The sequence below is a fragment of the Hippoglossus hippoglossus genome, chromosome 17, assembly GCF_009819705.1.
Source record: "Hippoglossus hippoglossus isolate fHipHip1 chromosome 17, fHipHip1.pri, whole genome shotgun sequence".
NCBI lineage: Eukaryota > Metazoa > Chordata > Actinopteri > Pleuronectiformes > Pleuronectidae > Hippoglossus > Hippoglossus hippoglossus.
Window position 1 is genome coordinate 8,989,028 of NC_047167.1, and position 18,455 is coordinate 9,007,482.

The 18,455-nt window shown below is 40.2% G+C and overlaps 1 protein-coding gene and 1 long non-coding RNA gene across 8 annotated transcripts; both read right to left on the minus strand.

Moving 5' to 3' along the window:
* Window positions 1-2,178: 2,178 nt before the first annotated feature.
* LOC117778891 (receptor-interacting serine/threonine-protein kinase 2-like) lies at window positions 2,179-13,025 on the minus strand. 7 transcript variants are annotated; one of them, XR_004616858.1, is made up of 12 exons: window positions 12,432-13,022; window positions 10,676-10,829; window positions 9,171-9,326; window positions 8,368-8,525; window positions 7,738-7,787; window positions 7,466-7,627; window positions 6,377-6,462; window positions 5,128-5,229; window positions 4,869-4,965; window positions 4,417-4,618; window positions 2,912-3,364; window positions 2,179-2,834 (listed from the first exon to the last, which is right to left on the minus strand). XR_004616858.1 is itself a non-coding variant. In XM_034614777.1 (12 exons), the coding sequence occupies exons 1-12, from the start codon at window positions 12,632-12,634 to the stop codon at window positions 2,965-2,967; spliced, it is 1,686 nt and encodes a 561-aa protein (XP_034470668.1). In that variant the 5' UTR covers window positions 12,635-13,025; the 3' UTR covers window positions 2,179-2,964. The 7 variants fall into 7 exon arrangements, 6 of the variants coding, with proteins under 6 accessions (XP_034470668.1, XP_034470667.1, XP_034470666.1 ...); XM_034614777.1 differs by having other exon boundaries at window positions 2,179-3,364; window positions 5,128-5,162; window positions 5,193-5,229; window positions 7,466-7,573; window positions 12,432-13,025; XM_034614776.1 differs by having other exon boundaries at window positions 2,179-3,364; window positions 5,128-5,162; window positions 5,193-5,229.
* A 481-nt stretch (window positions 13,026-13,506) lies between these two features.
* LOC117778898 lies at window positions 13,507-14,390 on the minus strand. Its single transcript, XR_004616859.1, has 2 exons — window positions 14,006-14,390; window positions 13,507-13,734 (listed from the first exon to the last, which is right to left on the minus strand). It is a non-coding gene; the product is annotated as an uncharacterized LOC117778898 (long non-coding RNA).
* Window positions 14,391-18,455: the final 4,065 nt, after the last annotated feature.

Consider the following 18,455-nt stretch of genomic DNA (forward strand, 5'->3'; position numbering starts at 1 on the left):
TCTTTTTGGGACTTTGGCATCTCTTTCAGGTGGCTTTGTGTCTCCTGGACGTTGATTTGCTTCTCTTTGTCCTTTTTGTGACTCTGTGGTCATTTTGCTTTGTTAAGCTCTTGATGTTTTTTTCATCTGTGGTCATTGGGCAGCTCCTTCATTCTCCTTTTGAATCTTTTTGAGGTTGTTTTGCTTCCTCACTCCTCTCTTATGGTGACATTTTGTCCCAGGTAAGCCCGCTCAGTATTTCATGGTTGTATATGAACCCTCCCACTTAATGGCAGCAGTTTTATCAAATTTTTTGTAATGCTCCCACCTCCTCTCCTCCTTCAAGCTCTGTGTTGAGACTAACTAGTTTACATGGGTTTACCGATACCAGTGGAACAGTGTGTAATCAGAAACCCCGGATGCAGACAGTAATATCACGGTAGCACAGGTGTTGATTGGACTCACCAGATGGCTCACTGGCAGATTGGAGAACATTGTATTGTAAATGACTCTGTCCAGGACTTCCTCAGTTGTATTCCTATCTTTTTCTCACAGTGATCCCTCGACTAGCTCAGTCCACAACCTATAGTCATTAGACTTGCCTTGATGTAGTGTTATGCAACCTTAACTCTGAACGCAGACAATCAAACAGAATTGTACTGCCTTGTTGTGAAATAACTCCACTGAGCAGTGAATAAAACTCAGTATTCTTCCACACATCTCAAGCTTTGTGCAGATGATAACATTATATAAGCTAACTGTGTTGCACCCTGGGGCGCCCAGTAGCTCACCTGGTTGAGAGGGCGCCACATGAACAGCGGCTTCTGTCCCTTTCAGCGGCCGCAGGTTTGGTTTCGACCCAGCCCCTCGCTGTATGTCATCCCCGCTCACTCTACCCCTTTTAAACTCTGTCCTGTTAAAATTAGGGCTAGATACAAAGAAAATATCATTATAAGAAAAGTGTTTTGCTAAAAAACTATATATGACCTTTGGATTATTGTTACATACAAAGAAATCAAGAGGAAAGATGATGACAGCAGGCAGAAGTAAAAACGGAATACCAATTTTATTGATGAGTTCGATGCGGTATATGAAAAATCCGAGTTCCTTCACGCCAACTAAAATTTAATTTAACACATAATATCACAGTTTGATAAACTATCTCCTAAATGATAGGCTGCTGTTTTGCACAATTCTACAGATATCAAATAAAAAAATGTTTTTAACAAGAGATCACAGATGAAAATATTTATAAAAACATAAAACTATCATCTACAGTACAAAATATGTTACAACATATCTAGGCTATCAAATTTTTAGCATTTGTACTCTTCATTTGATGTTTGTAAAAGTCCTTTATATGTTACTATAGATGCGACCAGAAGCAGAATATTAGGCACAGTTATCAAACATGAGGCGATACTAGTCCCATATTGTGGAAGTACATTGACCTTGGTGGCCTTCCTGTTGACATTTAAATGACAGTAGTCAGAGTGGAATATTTCTTGTAACAGAGTCTAAGAACAACCTGTTGTGGCTTATTTCTTACCATGTTTTTGAACTGCTATTTACCTTGGAGGTGTACATCAACTAATGCTTTTTAAAAAAAGTGTGTGTTTTCATAGAAATTGGAACAAAACAAAAGGTTATTCTGTGATGAATTTTGGATATTACAGAGATAATACCTCAGCTACAATACTGTTATCTAAGCACCTATTTAACAGTGAAAGCACTGATGAGGACACAAAGGCTATTCATGGAAAAACTATTAACATTCACACCAGAGCTGAAACAATTAGTCAATAGACAGAGAATTAAAAATAAATTATTAGTTTCTTCACTTCATTGTCAGTGAAGTTTACTTTACTGAACATTTACTACTTTCATTTTCAGCAGATTAGGCAGCACAGATACAGTAGAAAAGTGAAGAGTAACAAAGTGACTGAACCTACAAGCACAGCAGGTTTGTTTTCCTGCTTGTGTTTTGCACTTGTATCGGCTCAGTAGGATAAAAAAAACTTTCAACCTTAGCTCAGAGCGAATGGAAGAACTGTGACTCCTGAAACCACGAGTCTCAAGTGTCTAAAGTGAATATTATTATAAATACTGAGAGCTGAGGCCACTCTTTAGAAGATTAAACAAATCAGAAGGTCGATTACTTTGTTCCATTTTTACTCAAGGTACACACATGCAGACACACACACACACGCATATCCCCCATTGTGGGTTTTATGTTACGATCTCAGCTTCCTCACACGTCCCAGCCACTCTTTATCTTAACAGTAAATGGAGGAGGACAGTCACATGACCACATTCCAGCAAAACAACTCATTCCTATGTTTCAGCTGAATTACCGTAAGCTGTTGACGTTCAAGAACACCACGCTATCAACAGCTGTGAAGCTCTTCTGACTATGCATTTTCTTATGTGTTTCAAACAAAGACAGACTCTCTGATTGGTAAATCAGTGGAATTATCAGGAAACTTAGGTCACAACTACATGATAGTTTAACATAAGATTGCTACAGCAGGAATAAACTTTGTTTTTGCTGCAGGTTTTCCAGCATATTAACAGTCCTCCCGTCATTTACTCAGATCAACTGAGATTACCAAGAATTTTTGTGTTCAACACATATACACACATAAAAGTTCTAGGCTACATAATCAATGGTAATTGAGTTTTGAAGACAAAGAGGAGAGACATCCAAAAAGGAGTGAAACCCTGTCATATATCCAGTCAGTATGAAAAGACTATAAATAAATCACCTCAGTAAATCCATAACATTGTAAAATAAAAATCACTGATTCAGTCAAAACTTCTTGATTCTGATAAAACAGAATCTAGTCCATCTCTGGTTGAAGTGGAAATTACATTTCAAAACCGCCTGTTACTGTGGCTCCTTTTCCTCAACCAGCCGTTCCTCAGTCTTCGGAGGGAAATACAGAACCTTGTTCACCTAACTGATGACAGCAGAACCACTGGGAGTCAACTGTAGTGGTCTCTACTGCTTGGCTGGGACATGGACAGAGGCGGCGCACTGGGAAACAGGGCGGTGGTCGGGGAGCTGATTTCAGGTGGATACGGCTTCAGGCCCATCTGCTTGTTGTCGTACAGCTTGCGGACGATGATGCGACAGAAGTCTTCGTTGTGCCGGTGACAGTTGTCCAGGAGCTGGCGGACCTTGGCGGTGCGGGTGGGCTGGTTTTTCACAAGTTCGTAATCTTCTTGCATCAGCATGGAGCGGGCCAACAGGGCGTCCAAGATCTGGTTCAAACAGGCCTCTGTCATCTGGGAGACGATATCCTCGCGCTGAGTCGCAATCCACTGAGTGATGGGGCCTAGTGAGGTCGGAGAGTGCTGCAGTGTAGGAAAGTGCTCTGCTGCTAAGGAGGAGAAAGAAGTACGATTCATGTTTTAGTGGTAAAATATGGGAAAATGTGGGATTAAGTCAAGTCTAATTTATTTACATAGCACAAATTCTCATATTTGTTTTACAATCTGAACAACGTATGACAGCCTCTCTTCTCATGCCACTGTTAAGAAATAAACTAACAAAGGAAACAGGGGAATAAAGAAAGAAACATCAGAGCATCAACCAGGACAAACTCCTAACCTATGGCTATCTGTTTGCTAAGGTGGGCATACACTGTGCAAATTTAGAAATGTTGTTCTTAAATTTGCTATAGTCCAAAAAAGAGGCGTCGGCTTATGGCATTTTGGTTTTGCAGAAAGAAAGAAAACTATGTTTGAGGCTACTATGCTGTAAATTGTCACTAGGTACTCTCAGATTTTAACTTCTGTAAGAACATCTTTACCTCCATCTTTTTCTTTCTAGCTGTGCAATTGCCTCATGCCATTAACTACATTTCCTACTATTGTGTTTTGCCATTCGTGCAAATGCAGTGAGGAAAAATAAGAGGATTTTGGGGGAATTGACTTTGAATATGCTTCAACTGTACAGGAGCGTGATGACAGCAGACCAAAGTTTATGACATCTCAGAAATGTATGCGACACAAAACGAAAACTGAAAATCAGTCAGACTTTTAAATAAGTCACACAACTCAGAAATAGGGTGAAAATTCGGCTCAATTCACACATTGTATGTCCAGCTTTACCGTTTTATGCCATCACACAGTCGACATACGTCTTTCGTCAGATTTCTTTTGGGGTAATTAGCCATTCTAATAACAGGGCTCACCTCCCTGTGCACAAATGTTCACCCAAAACAAGCCTCCCCTCCAACACTATTTAGTAGGGTCACTGTCACTGTATCCCTGTCTTAGATTAGTTAGGGGATTTGGAGATTACTTTAAAGAAATACAAACAAGCTAGAGAGAATGATAATGGGTGCAGCCCGATCATTCTCCAGGATTGACTCAGCACGGGGGAGTTAACTTTAACTGCTTTTACCTTGTTGCTGCGGATGCGGCTGCGGCTGCGGCTGCGGTTGCGGCTTGAGGGATTGGTCGTCCAGTCGAGTTTCGCACTCGGTAATTGGCAGGCCGGGTTTGATGGGAATATTCCAATCATTCAGGGGCTTGGCGGTCTGGTAGGCGTTGAGGTTGTTTTCTTGGCAGGGGTCCACCAGAGACTCTGGAGGCTCCAGCGGGTGATCGAGGTTTGACGATGGACGGTTATCTGCATAAGAAAGAGCAAAGGAAGAGGTGTGATGTACCCAGGAGATGAATGAGGCTGGTATTGTCAACAGATGTTATATAAAATGTTACATCTGGAACCGCTGAGCTGCTCCTGTGTTGTTTATGGAAAACCATTCTCCTAAATGTTGTACATTAGTACAGATAGTCACAGCAGCTTAACCACATAATCTATAAATGATGCTGTTTTAAACATGTGTTTAAACATAAAACACATGTGATGTTGTCATTACCTTTAGACTCTGCTGTACTGCTACTGATGAGAGCTCCTGGTAGAGATATGTCTGTGTCCTGAGATGAACAGGAGCCTGAGCCAGAAGTGGAGCTCTCCTGTGACAGAACAGTCACTGATATTTAACTTCCACACACATTAATAAACACAAAATGTAGACTTTAATTTTGATATTTCTCCAGTCATATTAGTTTAACAGCTGATTGTATGTACTCCTCACAGCATATGCTAAACGTAGGTAAGAATGAGAGGTTACTGACTGGCCAGGGGTTGGGCCTGACCTTCAGCGTGGACAGGGATCCCTCGTCGCTCCTCTTCTCACACACGGGCTGAGCCGAAGAGCAGCCTATTCTCTGCCTTAACTGTGGAGTGAGTAAGAGGAGAACAAGGGAATGAGTCAAACTGAAACGAGTGGGCAACGATCAAATGTTAATAATGTGCTAAATTTAATAAACCAGAATCAGGACTAATATATACTGTATGAAGCAACTCAAAAAATATACCTTATTATTATTTACTGACCCTTATACATGAAAAACACTGAAAATCTACATCCACACATGGAGGAGAGAATGTATTGTTCTGTGTCTGGAACATAGTCTTTATAAGCGTGATTTAAAGGCTGCATCTTTTGTGTGTTGGAGAGGAAATAATTTTTTACGTGTGATAAGGGCGCTTGTCTGAGCAAAGGACCAACACAGTTTAACCAGAGTGCAGCAAAGATCACTATAAAATTCAAGTGACCTCAGGATCAACTTCTGCAATACGTGTTTAGACAATGGGGTCACATGCTATATGCATAAAGTTTATGTCGAGCTGTAGCCTAGATGGAAATGTCTGCTGTAAGCATAAACTTAGTAGTTATTGATAGTAGGGGTTTTTAGCTGGAAACACAACCGCACCCACAGACACACACACACCAAAACTGAAAAGAGGAAGGAAATGTTAAAGGGAAATTAGGAACTAGAATTTTGGACCCGTCACCTTCTCTTAGGTCACAGCAAACTGCCCCGGATTACACACCAGTTAATATTAAGGTTTTAATCATGCAAACACATCAGATATCCAGCTTTAGTTTGCTACTGCATGTGTCTCGGAACAGGGAGATTCCCTTAAGCATCTATTTAGTCACACTAATATTAGCCAATAACATTGAGATTTGACAGAAGAGAACAAACAAAAAAATTTTTTATAACCTACCACACATGTTCTGCTTCACACTAAGAGTCACACACATTAACAACATAGACCGTGAACATTTTCAATTCCCTACAGGTGGTCAGTTAAATGTTGTGGAGCATGTAGCGGTTCATCTTCAGAAGATTATAACTAAACTTTCCCACTGTCCACATTCACATATCCACCATCTTCCATTAGCTACACCACAGTGAATCAGACCATGAACCACAACGTCCCCAGCTTGCCCCTTGTTTTTGGTTGTAGACTGTCAGCTCTCTACTACTGGCATTAAACACCTTCAAAAAAACCTAATAACAGATTGTGACTGACCTTTGACCTCTGGATCTGCAGCACGGCTTCTAAAAAGTCGATCTCGTCAAAGTTTCTCACCATGGGCTCCAGGTCAATCAAACACTCTGTAATGGAGGTAAAAGCTCTGTTAGCTGGGGGAGAGGTCAGAAACCTGCCACTCTACTGCTAACAGTACTTTTCTTTAGGCTACTTTAAAAGCAAAGCATTTTGCAAAACAACTATAAGTTCATAAATCTGCTGCATGTTCTGATTATCATGCAGCTCATAAAAAGGAGTTGGTTTGGTTATGGATTTAATATGAATACATGCAGTTTGAACGAATGCTGGGAGAGAATATCATGTTTCAGTGACAGGAAGCTGATTATTAGTCAGCGCTTCGTCAGGGTAAAATTCATCACAAGATGGATTAGTCTGTTACTCAACATGAACAGACCCTCCCAAACTGTGAAAAGGAAATATAATTCAGCAATGTGCACAGTCATTTGAGCAGGTGGAATCTTTTCATATCTCTAGATTATCTACACCACTTTATACCTAAAACATACAATATGTAACGTCAGCTGCTAAGGGTCTCACAATCTGAACAATAATAAAAGACATAGTTTGACGATGTTGTGAAGCAGCATGGCATCGAGTGGCTGTCTTCACCAACTTAATCAATTAAAATCGACGTAACGTGATTCTTTACACTTTACACCGCAAACAGAAATTTATAAATGTCATCCATTACAAGTGACCAATATTAACAGTGGAAGGAAAAAACTGCCGAACGGCCAGCTGGCTAACAGGCTAGTAGTGTGTTTTTCCTTCATCAGGCGTCATTTTGCCCTGGAAACTACAGCAAAGATGGGTAAAGGCACGGATAAAACAAAATTAAAAGCGTCAATTACCTTGAATAAAACTGTGGATTTTTTTTCTGGGTTTGAAAATTGTTGGAAATATATTGGATAATATAAGTACATTAGTCAACAAAATATAAAATATATATTTAGTTATTTAGAAACATTTTAATGAAGAACTCTTGTTACATATTATATCTTTAAGGATGAATTTGCACTATTCTGCCAGAAGTTAGTTCCTGCCATTGAGTTGTTTGCGTGAACTTACTGAGGAAGGACGGTCGTTCGTCGGGACTGTTGGTCCAGCCGCAGGTCATTAAATTGATGAGGGTCCCTCTGCTGGGGATGTCAGCGGGCAGGCTGTCCAAGCTCGTATCTGGACGCATACCACGCAGCACACTGAACATGATCTGCATTGGGTTTGTCACTTCTGAACACACATAAAGTAAACTTAATAACAGGGTGACAACTCAAAACATGCATATATAAAATAATTTAAAAACAAAGAAACGGAAGTGTGATTTAACAAAGACACGTTACCTTCGAATGGTATCTGCCTGGACAACACCTCCCACATGATGATGGCATAACTGTAGTGTAAACATGAAGAGTCAGTCAGGGAAAATTAGGGTTGTGTCGTCTGTTTACTGGTATTCCCCTTCAGACGTCAGGGACTTTACGATGAGCAAACAGAAATGCTGCTCTGAGGAAGTGTGATGACGGATTGAGCTGTTGCAACAATTCAAAAGGGTCTTTTATTGAATATACTTTCGACTTCTTTTGTAATAGCCACGTCTCCCTCCCACTGGCAGATTCCTCAAATGAAACTGGCTGATTGTGCAATCGACAGATTTAGCCTTTGGCAGATATAATTGCAGTGTTGTGTTTTGAAATGCAAATAATCTAATCCACTGTTTGGCACATCATCTCAACTTGCCAAACAGGAAAATGTTTGACAAACTTTCACTTTATCAGGGTGTCTATTATTGAAGTTAAGTTATCAAGAGCTCCATTTTCTAATTTGGATCATTTGAACATCATGTACATAAAACGTTTTTTAAATGTAACTAATGATATGGAAGTTAATAACCAGATTCAGGGAGCAATTATTGTTGTCCATTCTAATGTCCAATCTTTTTATAATCACGTTATTGGGATCGGTTGTCTCACCTGTACATGTCATGTTTCACATCGGCGCGGCGGCTCTTGGATGGTTCGTACTTCTCCGGGGGCATGTAGATCACTGTGCCACCCATCTCTGTGGGCTTGGAACCTGAGCCTTTACTGACAGAGAGCTGGCGCCATTTTGAAAGGCCAAAGTCTGCAATCTGGACAGAACAATAGGAGGAAGTTTCTCAGAAATATCCATTTCACAAGATATGTTTTTACATAAAGTCCCCCCCATTCATTTTGAACTGCACTTCTTGTGCATTGCGGGATGTAGTTTCATGAGAATGTATGAATCTTAAATGATCAGAACAACAGCTCAAATAACCCTGGAATATTCACTTTAATATCATGTTTGACAGCAAATTCTCTGAGAGCCTTGAACCAGATAATTTGGGGCTTTTGCTTCACTCAAATAATAACCAAAACAATTTTCTGTTGATTGACTAAATAATCAAGTGAGTCAGTTCTAATCATAACGTTTTTAAACACAATCTAAAGAAGTCAGAAAACCAAATGAAATGGGATTTACATGATAGGACTATGACACATAATCCAAACTAAACCTCTATTTTTATTCTATCATGTTTGGTCCCTCATTTATCCAGTTGTTGAATAAATTACATGATAAAACATTGATAAACTTGAGGTTAGGGTCCTTTAACACAATTTCTTTAAAATAAAAACGTTCATGAGGCAAAACTAAGGAAATTGTTATGCATTTAAACATGTATTTTGATCACATGAGCAATTAAAATGGAGCCATATTTTGCCAATAAACGGTGTAGAAATGAACACACACACACCTTGACATGAAATTCATCATCCAGCAGTATGTTTTGTGTCTTTAAGTCATGATGTAGGAGGGGTGGGCTCATGTTGTGAAGGAAGTTAACCCCCAGTGCGATTTCATACAGGATCCTCAGTCGTAAAGGCCATGCAAGATCAGGGTATGTGTCTTTCTGTAGGAAGACACAACAGAGCAGATATTTTAAAAAACAAACAAACAAACAAACAACAACAACAACAACAACAACAACAAAAGAAAAACTGAAACATCACATAAGTATTCAGACACTTGAAATTTAGTTTCTATTTGAGATGTTTCTCCGCGATGATTTTAGTCGATGATTTGGAAAGGTACACAGCTGTATGTATAATGTCACACAGATGCCAAATCAAAGCATATCAGAGCAAAACTCCAAGCCATGAAGTCAAAGGAAGTGGAAGAAAAACTCAGAGACAGGATTGTATCAAGCACAGATCTGAGGAATGCTATTTAAAAAATTCTGCTGAATTTAGGGTACCCAAGAGCCAGAGTGGTCCCCAATATTCTAAAATGGTGGAAGTGCTGTCGAGGCTAGTCACCCTGACTAACTGATCCATCAGGGGGAAGGGCCTTGATAAGAGAAGTGACCAAGAACCCTGTGGTCACTCTGGTTGAGCCCCAGAGATCTTTTGTGGAAATGAGAGTGTCCAGACAAAAGCATCTCCTTAGTGAAAGTAAAATTTATATCAAAATGATATCAAGATAAAAAATTTCATATCAGTCGATATTGATAATGATCAAGATAAGTCAAATTATTATTTCTTATTTCTGCCCCATAATTAGGGTTTTGGTTTTAAATTCTTCTTTATTGGCAGAGAAGAACAAACACTTTCAGTTACACAGAAAATATTTTCTAAATCGGAGGTATATCCATTGTGTGCTATACCTCATCACTGTGTTTGCATGATGCATAAACATTAAATCGATAATGAACTTATTGCATATTGCTATTGACATAAATTTACGTTGGGATAATAATCGATATTGTTGTATTGCCCCACCCTCAGTGAAAGTTTGCAAAAGCATACCTAAAGGGATTTCAGACTGATTAAAAAACTAAAATGACACTCAGACTTCCCAACACATGGGAATTTCCCGAACCTTACTTCTCTTTTCACATCTTTTCCCCTGCTTTTTAGGGACTGTGAATATATCCAGGTTTCACTTTTGGTTGCCATTTCACAAGCAGGAAGTTACATCATACACGTTCATGATGAGTGACACATTCAATAAAAGAGACAGAGAGAGAGAGATATAGTTTGCCAAAAGCCACAAAGAGTCTCTCTCTTCAGCCGTTCAAGAAACAAAAGTGGAAAAACAAGAACTGTCAATGTTCAATATGCAACTGTGACTTAAGGTTTTTTTTTACACTGCAAGGAAGATCACACCACTGTGTGTTTGTGATTGGTTACAAATTAGTTCTTCTTTCCTAAATGAAAGAGGAAGCCGTGACGGTCTTAGCCTCTGAGTGCTTGTAGTTACCTCATGGAGCAGCAGGTCCAGAGAGCCATTGCTCATGAACTCTGTGACTATGCAGAAGAACTCGGGCTCGTTGCAGATGCCAAAGATCTGGATGATGTAGTTGAATCTGGCTTTGTGGAGCACCTCGGCCTCCTTCAGCAGGCAGTTCCTCTCTCTGAGACACAGCCAGCGATAGAGTCAGTCGAGTGATGAAAATATCAAAACAGAGATGACATTTGCAGTGTTGTGGATGTTGTGGCTAAGCTTGGGGAAATCATTATCACAATATCAAATCGGGATACTTGTGTATTCTGTATGTAAATAATGACCTACAGTATCCTACTGTCATGTATAACAAGAGGCCAAATTATTTATGTGTAAAACACTTTCATTTTGTTGGTGTGAGCAGGTTGTGCTCAAATATTTGGTCTATGTAAATGTGTAAGATTATAATATTATTAAATCATATCACACTCCGATCTCATTGAAATTCAGCAAATGATCATACTGAGTTACTGCCAATCCCTGACATCACTGCACAGTGGAATACGGGTCATTGTGCTCCTTTACATGTTGAGCCACACCTACAGCACAGCAGACTGTTAATGTGATCTAAGTATAAAACCCTGCAGCTCGTCCAAAGAGGATGTTCAATACTTCAGAGTCAATGTATCAGCTAATATTGACTTATTAATGAAATATTAATATATCAGCAAGAGAGGCCAAGATACTCTAGGGGTAATATATAAACATTGTCTCCATTATGAAGTGTGTCCATCCGAGAGCAGGCAAGTTGATTTGTATCTGTGAACCATTATAATCAATACATAGGTCATACTTCTTTAAATAAAAATGAAAGTGTTTTATATTATAAAAGTTTTATGGTAAGTGTTTGTTTAAAAGAGAGCTTTTAAACATCCAACTCAAATGTGGATTGTGTTTGAGTGACGGGGCCACAGAGCAAAAAATGTACCCCAAAAGAACCAATACAGGCGTGGACATGAGCAAGTTACCTTCCACCTAAACTGCAGGAATGAGGAATGAAGTGATGCCAACAAAGATGATATCAAGATGAATATTTTCCAATCTTTCGGTACTGATTATTATCACAATAAATGTCACATTATTAATTATTTCAAGTTTAAAGAGTGCTTTTTGCTCCACGGTTAGGGTTGTGGTTATCAACATTTCTTTATGGACAGAGAATGACAAACGATTTAAAAATTTGAGGAAGATCAATTACGTCTCACAACTTTGTTATACTTCGCTTTTGATGGAAATCATATTAAAGTAGTTATTGATATTGTTTGATTGCCCAGACCTTGTCAACCCAGATGCTTCACAGACAGACAAGTGAAAACAAGGGGGACACTGTGGATTCGATCTGGGCAAACCAGGATATAATATATAGATATAAGTCAATATTTTCAATACAAAGCTTATGAATCGTGTAAGCACAGTGAGGAGGTTCGTGTAAATATTTCTAGGTGTTTGTCAGTCTCTGATCACAACCACAACCTTCACTCAGGAGCAAAACATATTCATCTTGATTGATTTGTGGTCACATCGTGCTGCTCTACTGTGAACACGTTTAAATGTACCTGTAAGTCTAAACAAACATCAGCCCACAGCCCGTGCCTGTACAGTTGATCTGTGACTTTCCTATAAAATGTTACAGTAACAGTGTAAGTTTCTGTTTCTGTTTCTGAGTGCATATCGCATTTCCTTCTTTAAAGTGTGCAGTGGCCTCTATGGTCACATGAGCTGACCCAGGTACCTTTCTCCCACAGGAGAGTCGAGCTTCAGGCACTTGATGGCCACGGTGGTCCTCCAGTCCGAGTGCTGCGCCTTGAACACGGTGCCGAAGCCCCCCCTGCTCACGTAGTACAGGTCCGTCAGCTTCTGGTAGGGGATCACCGGCAAGGTGCTGGTCAGACTGCCCATGTTCACGCAGCCCAGCGCCGCGGCGTGAGGCTCCATGGCAGCTAGTGAAGATGTGGAAGTGTGCGAAGCCTTATTCCTCCGCCGGGTCCGCCACTGAGAGCAGAAGTGCCTCTTTAGCGGGACGCAATGAAGAAGAGCGCTCCCATTCACACGCGTGTTATAAAGTCACGAATACCTAGCAGGCTAAGCTAACGACAGTGCGGCGGAGGAGGAGGGCGGATACATAGAGGGAAAGCATCCAATGGCCGGCGAACCAGTTTACTGACGAAACCCGAAGAGCACCCAACGAACCGGAGTTAAATATGTGCGCGTAGACGTCCCCGTGAGTTGATGTGTCGGTACTTCCTGATAGCTGCTGTCAGTCACTGACAGCAACACGGCGCCGCTGTCTGAGCCAGGTGGTTTGTTGTTGCTAATGACGACACGCTTCCGGGTTTTTACCTGCTGCGTTCACGGCCGCAGGTTTTTACCCCTTCAGACAGTTGACCTAGTTTTTCTAATGTCAGGGTTGCTTCTCTAAGCACTCCACCGAGTACACACATACTCTGAATCCAAAGTTAAACCACACGTTGCAATATAAGTCCGAAAACACATTTTCAGCTAGTGTTTCAATGCAGCAGTTTAGTTTCACTTTGTCCGCCGCAGAGACACACACTTCCTGAGAGCTTGAACGCATCTGTTATTAGAGGGGATTTTTAACACGCTGGAGTTTCCCACACGTGGGAATTTCCTGACAGAGAAAAGTCTGATCCTGAAAGAGTGTGAATCCCTAACAACACGTGTTCGTTTGAATCTGTTCAAACATGCTTGAAACATGGGAATGGCATTCACATAGTCTAACTTTCCGGGTAATGCATAGGGTTTCTTTTCATTCATTGGTCATTAAACAAATGGAGAGTCACAAATTATTTTATTTTGGATCTATAATGCACCTTCATACTGCTTAGACTTAACCAATACTTTTCAATAATCACTGGGGAGGACTGCTGAACCAAACATCAATCCTTCTCAGGAGAAGAAGTTGAGTAAATATAAGATGGATTGTGTTTTTGAATATATTTATGTCAAGTCAAGAAAGAAAAACAACAAACTGTTTAGGTTTGTTCTGGTTTGTGGGATGCTCCCTTTTCACATAGCTTCACATATCAGAGATATTGGTTGAAATGAATTCAAACTACAATGGCATTCAGTAGAATACTGTAGATTCTGCCAAGACCCAAAAGTCCCCTTTAAATTCAAAATCAAGCTGCACCATATTGTGCACACTTACAAATATTGATCCCGAAATGTATCAGACTTTTTTCAGGGAAGAAAACATGTCCTCCTTGGCGTAAGTAATTAAATAATTTCGTGGGTTTTAGCTGATTATTTATCTAAAGTAGAGTCGGGTTTTTTTACCAAGGAGACCGGGAGGTTATGTTTTCTCCCCTGTCCGTTTCTTTGTTTGTTCGACCAATTACCAAGAGAATAATTAATGGATTTTGTTAAAAAAATACAAATCTTATTCAAAACTTGAGAAATTCTCAAGTAATGTTGGACCTTGGCGCGCTCAAATGTCTTGAGTAATGTATCAAATCAGGCACAATAACTAAGGTAAAGTTTTCCAATAGGCTATTTAACTTAACCAATGCTCAAGTGATTGTATATAACAGCTGTATAGTTCCTTCAAAAACTTGAATTGAAGTTGTATTGCATCATGGAGCTTCAATCTCATCCTCACATGTGACTCCACCATGTTTCTGGAGAGCTCCACAGATTATGGTCAAATGGAGATGGATCCACATCTGATGTGGTCTAGTTTCTAGCTGTATGGAGGAAGATATTCTTTCAAGCACTGAACTCAGATAATAAAACTCCTCCATTTGTCAACACAAGGATCCTGCAGCAAATCATTAATGTTATCACCATTGGAACAATCACATCTTCCCTATAGCATCATATCACTTTTTACAAGTTCACTTCAGATTCAGACAAATGCTCTGTCCATAGGTATTAATAAGGGTCTTATGGGTGCTCTGATCACACGTGAACAGCTTTAAGTACACCAGTACACACCTGCCACCACATGCGTGTTGAGGCACCACTTGTGATCACATTTCACTCCCATGCTCTCGATGTAAATAAACACAAATATTATTATAGTTTGCAAAGAACAAATGTGATGTTTTCCAGCAGGAGGCAGCAATGCGCTTCCCGTTGTTAATTCATTTAAGGGAGGACTTGCATTTTGCTTGCAAAGTTCATGCTACATATATAAGCACACCTCTCTGACGTTATGTATTTATAAGGTCATGCAACATCACGGTCTGGTGACAGGACTGTTGTTACACTAGTTTTGTCTACTTTTGATATTTCACTCCCAAAAGCTGTGCCTCTCAGTGACCTTTTCAAAAAACTGGTCCACACTGGTGCTGTTAAATGTTGTGGCCCATGTAAAGGGGGTTGTTTCTACACTCCTCATTGACAGGCTGAGGTTCCACTTCATAAAGAGCGTGAACAAGCCAAGTCCTGCCATCTGCTTCTCATCCTGGGACGGAGGAACTAGTTTCCAGGAGGTGGTGAAAACCTTATAGACCTGATTCCCTGTACCATTATCACTTCTTTTGTGGTGACCCCCCATACAGCTCTGTCCAACATAGCAGTGATGACTAGACTGAGGTAAAAAGAAGCCCAACTCAAGGTTTAACTTCAAATATCAACTCATTTGAGAAGTTTACAGCTATAAAGGGAATTAGGAAGTAAGATTTAGATTTATGCCAAGTATCTTCAGTATCATGACACTGAAAAGTTTTTCAAAATGTCGTTTTAGTACATAGCCTCTGTCATGCAGGCTCATGCTATAAAACTCCTTTTGCAAAAAGTGCAATATTAAAAGTAATTTGGCAAATCATTGAAGGCAAACATACTTGGAGCCTACTTGACTGGGAGATCACTTCTGAATGAATGCTGGCCATTCATAGATACATATGTAGTGGTGATGGTAGGGGTCACTCTGAATAAAGAGTTATTTGTAACATTTATGGGGGAAAACAAAAGGAGGTAAAAATCATTTCTCTGCACTTGCACAGCACATGCTACTGACACAAGGATAGCTCTCTCAACGGCCTCCACTTGTTTGGTGCCGCAATGTTTAATAACATGATCTGGTGACGGAACTGTTGCAAAAACAGTTTTGTCTACGCTCCATATTGCGCTCTCATTAAAAGTTGTATCTCTTTTAAAAACCCATCATCAACCATCCAAACAGTGCAACAGGGGTCCAGAAGCACAATTAAGTTCTGGGCAATATTTGACAAGACCCTGCTGATTTCAGATTGTTTGTGAATTCATCTATTCAGCCTATTATACAGTTATACAGCTTTAATGTTGAGTTTGAGCGCTCCTCACTTTCAGGCTGCTCTCTTAGAGATACAGCTGTGGACTTGGACCCAGACCGAGTCTGAGGGAGCAACTTGATACGATATAGTCTCTGGCTTTTCCTTGGTAACTCTAGTGTCAACAGAAACTGTTGTTACACATCTGTTGCTAGTGTAGTTGCACACATTAGCTTGAAAGGATAACTTGGCTTGTTTACTATATTGCGTGATCAGAGCATCCTGCCAAGCCCTGTTCAAATAACCAGCAGATCAGTACAGCATTGCTTGATACTGAACGGCCCAATCTGATTCAGCTGAAGTCCTGGCAATAACATTATAAGCAACCCTAATAATGCAGTACTTCAAACAAGGAGTTTGAATGATGTGAGTAACACAGCAAGTGCAACAAGAGTGCATCCTTTAATATCAATAAAGTGGAAAAACCTGTGTGTCTTCATCAGTGCCACAGGAAACTGATCTATGTTCACCTACAATCCAAAGAGGGAATCTCTTCAAGCTTGGTGAATTCCATAGGTCTTTTTTTTTGTGTCTGTAAAAGGTCTGCAAAGTTTTAATGAATAAAGAGTCATCGAGCACAGTGGTAGGAGAAGGGATAGCAGGGCTGTGTTGTTGTTTATACTTCACAGATGATTTGTGTGACAGCAGGATTACGCAAAAACTGCTTCACACATTTCCATGAAACTTGTTGGATGGATGTGACATTGGCAAAAGAAAGAACCCATTAAATCTTGGTGTGGATCTGGACAAGGGTCTGGACCTGTTGACCAATCTTCCAGGGAATAATTCTTGGATCTGAATGAAACTAATCTGGCATATTTAGGCGAGTGATATCTATGAGTGTGTGTAATTTGGTGCTGCTTGATTGAATGTAAGTGGACTGTGTTGAGCCTTAGAGGAGGTCTATGCTTGACCGAGTCTAGTTTGGTCTTATACACATCAGACTTCAGAAACAATACAGACCGCTGTCATCTCCAGAAGTTCTTTGATGACACAGCCATCGTTGGTCGTGTATCAGAGGGAAACGAACCGGAGTATATGGGGGGGGTCATCACTGACTTTGTCCACTGGTGTGAATCGAATCACCTATACAACAACGCCACCAATACAAAAGAGATGGTGATTGACTACCTGGGTGTTCACCCCAACAACAAACTGGACTGGTCCATAAATACAGATGTCCCGTACAAGAGGGGCCAGAGTCGTCTCCATCTGCCGAGGAGACTGAGGACACTATTAAGGACTTTTTATGTAACTGTGGTGCCTTCTGCAGTGTTCTACGCCTTTGTTCGGCTGCGGGTGCGGATGCACTGAGAGTGACAGAAAAAGACTAAATAAACAGATTAGGAGAGCCAGCTCTGTCTTGGACTGCCGTCTGGATTCCACTGAGGAAGTGGGGGAGAGGAGGATGTTAGCAAAGCTGAATTCCATCATGGACAACACCTCTCACCACCTACATGACACCGTGGGGCCCTTAGCAGCTCTTTCAGCAGCAGACTGCTCCACTTACAGTGCAAGAATGAACGCTTCCGCAGGTCCTTCATTCCCACTGCTGTCAGACTCTAAAACACCATCTGGAATGAAAAATACAATACTGCACTGGTTATGTCAGTCTATTTACAATATTTACACGATTTTTAACATAAAATAACATTTTGCACATTTGATTTGCACAATTGATTTGCACATTTGATTTGATTGAATTTTTTTTATTCTATTGCCTTTTTATATTTCTTTATTCTCTTGTCTACCTCTCTCTGACCTTCCTGCTGCTGTAACAACTGAATTTTCCCAGCATGTGGATCAATAAAGTTTTATCTTATCTTATTTTTTCTTTTTAAGATTTAAGATAAGATGGTACACTTGTCCTACATGTGTACATTCTTATAATTTAATGAGTTGTAAATCACTCTGCTTTTACGTGTGCATTATATTTTAGTTATGTAAAACAGGTGATTGGTTTTAACACTGCTTTCACACCATAGTAACATAGTTTTAACACCATAGTTTTAATAGCATCGTAACCCAGTTTTAACACCATAGTAACACATAGTTTAAACATTATAGTAAACATTAGCTGCTAATTACAGATACTTCTGCCAGAAACTGACATCCAATCAGCTCTTCATGGATACAACAATTCCCCCCAGGTACTTATATCAGTTAATACAACGTAGCTGTTGGTATGGATGGTACCACATGTCCCCTCACTTTCTTCCTCCTCTCCAGCTCCACTGATCTCACCTGTTTTCCATTTGCAGTGGCTGGAACATCCCTGCCTACCTGAACACCTGAACACCTGCTCCTCATTTCCCTCATATGCTCCCTGCTATTTATACCAGATTGTTTGCTAATGTCTCTCTGTGATTCTCTTTGTGCTGCGCCTCCAGTGGACTCCCGTTCTTTCTACCTGTAGGTAGTTTGTCCATCAACCTCAAATATCTTTATTCACTGTGTCAGCCTGTCGGTCTGTGCTTGGTCAT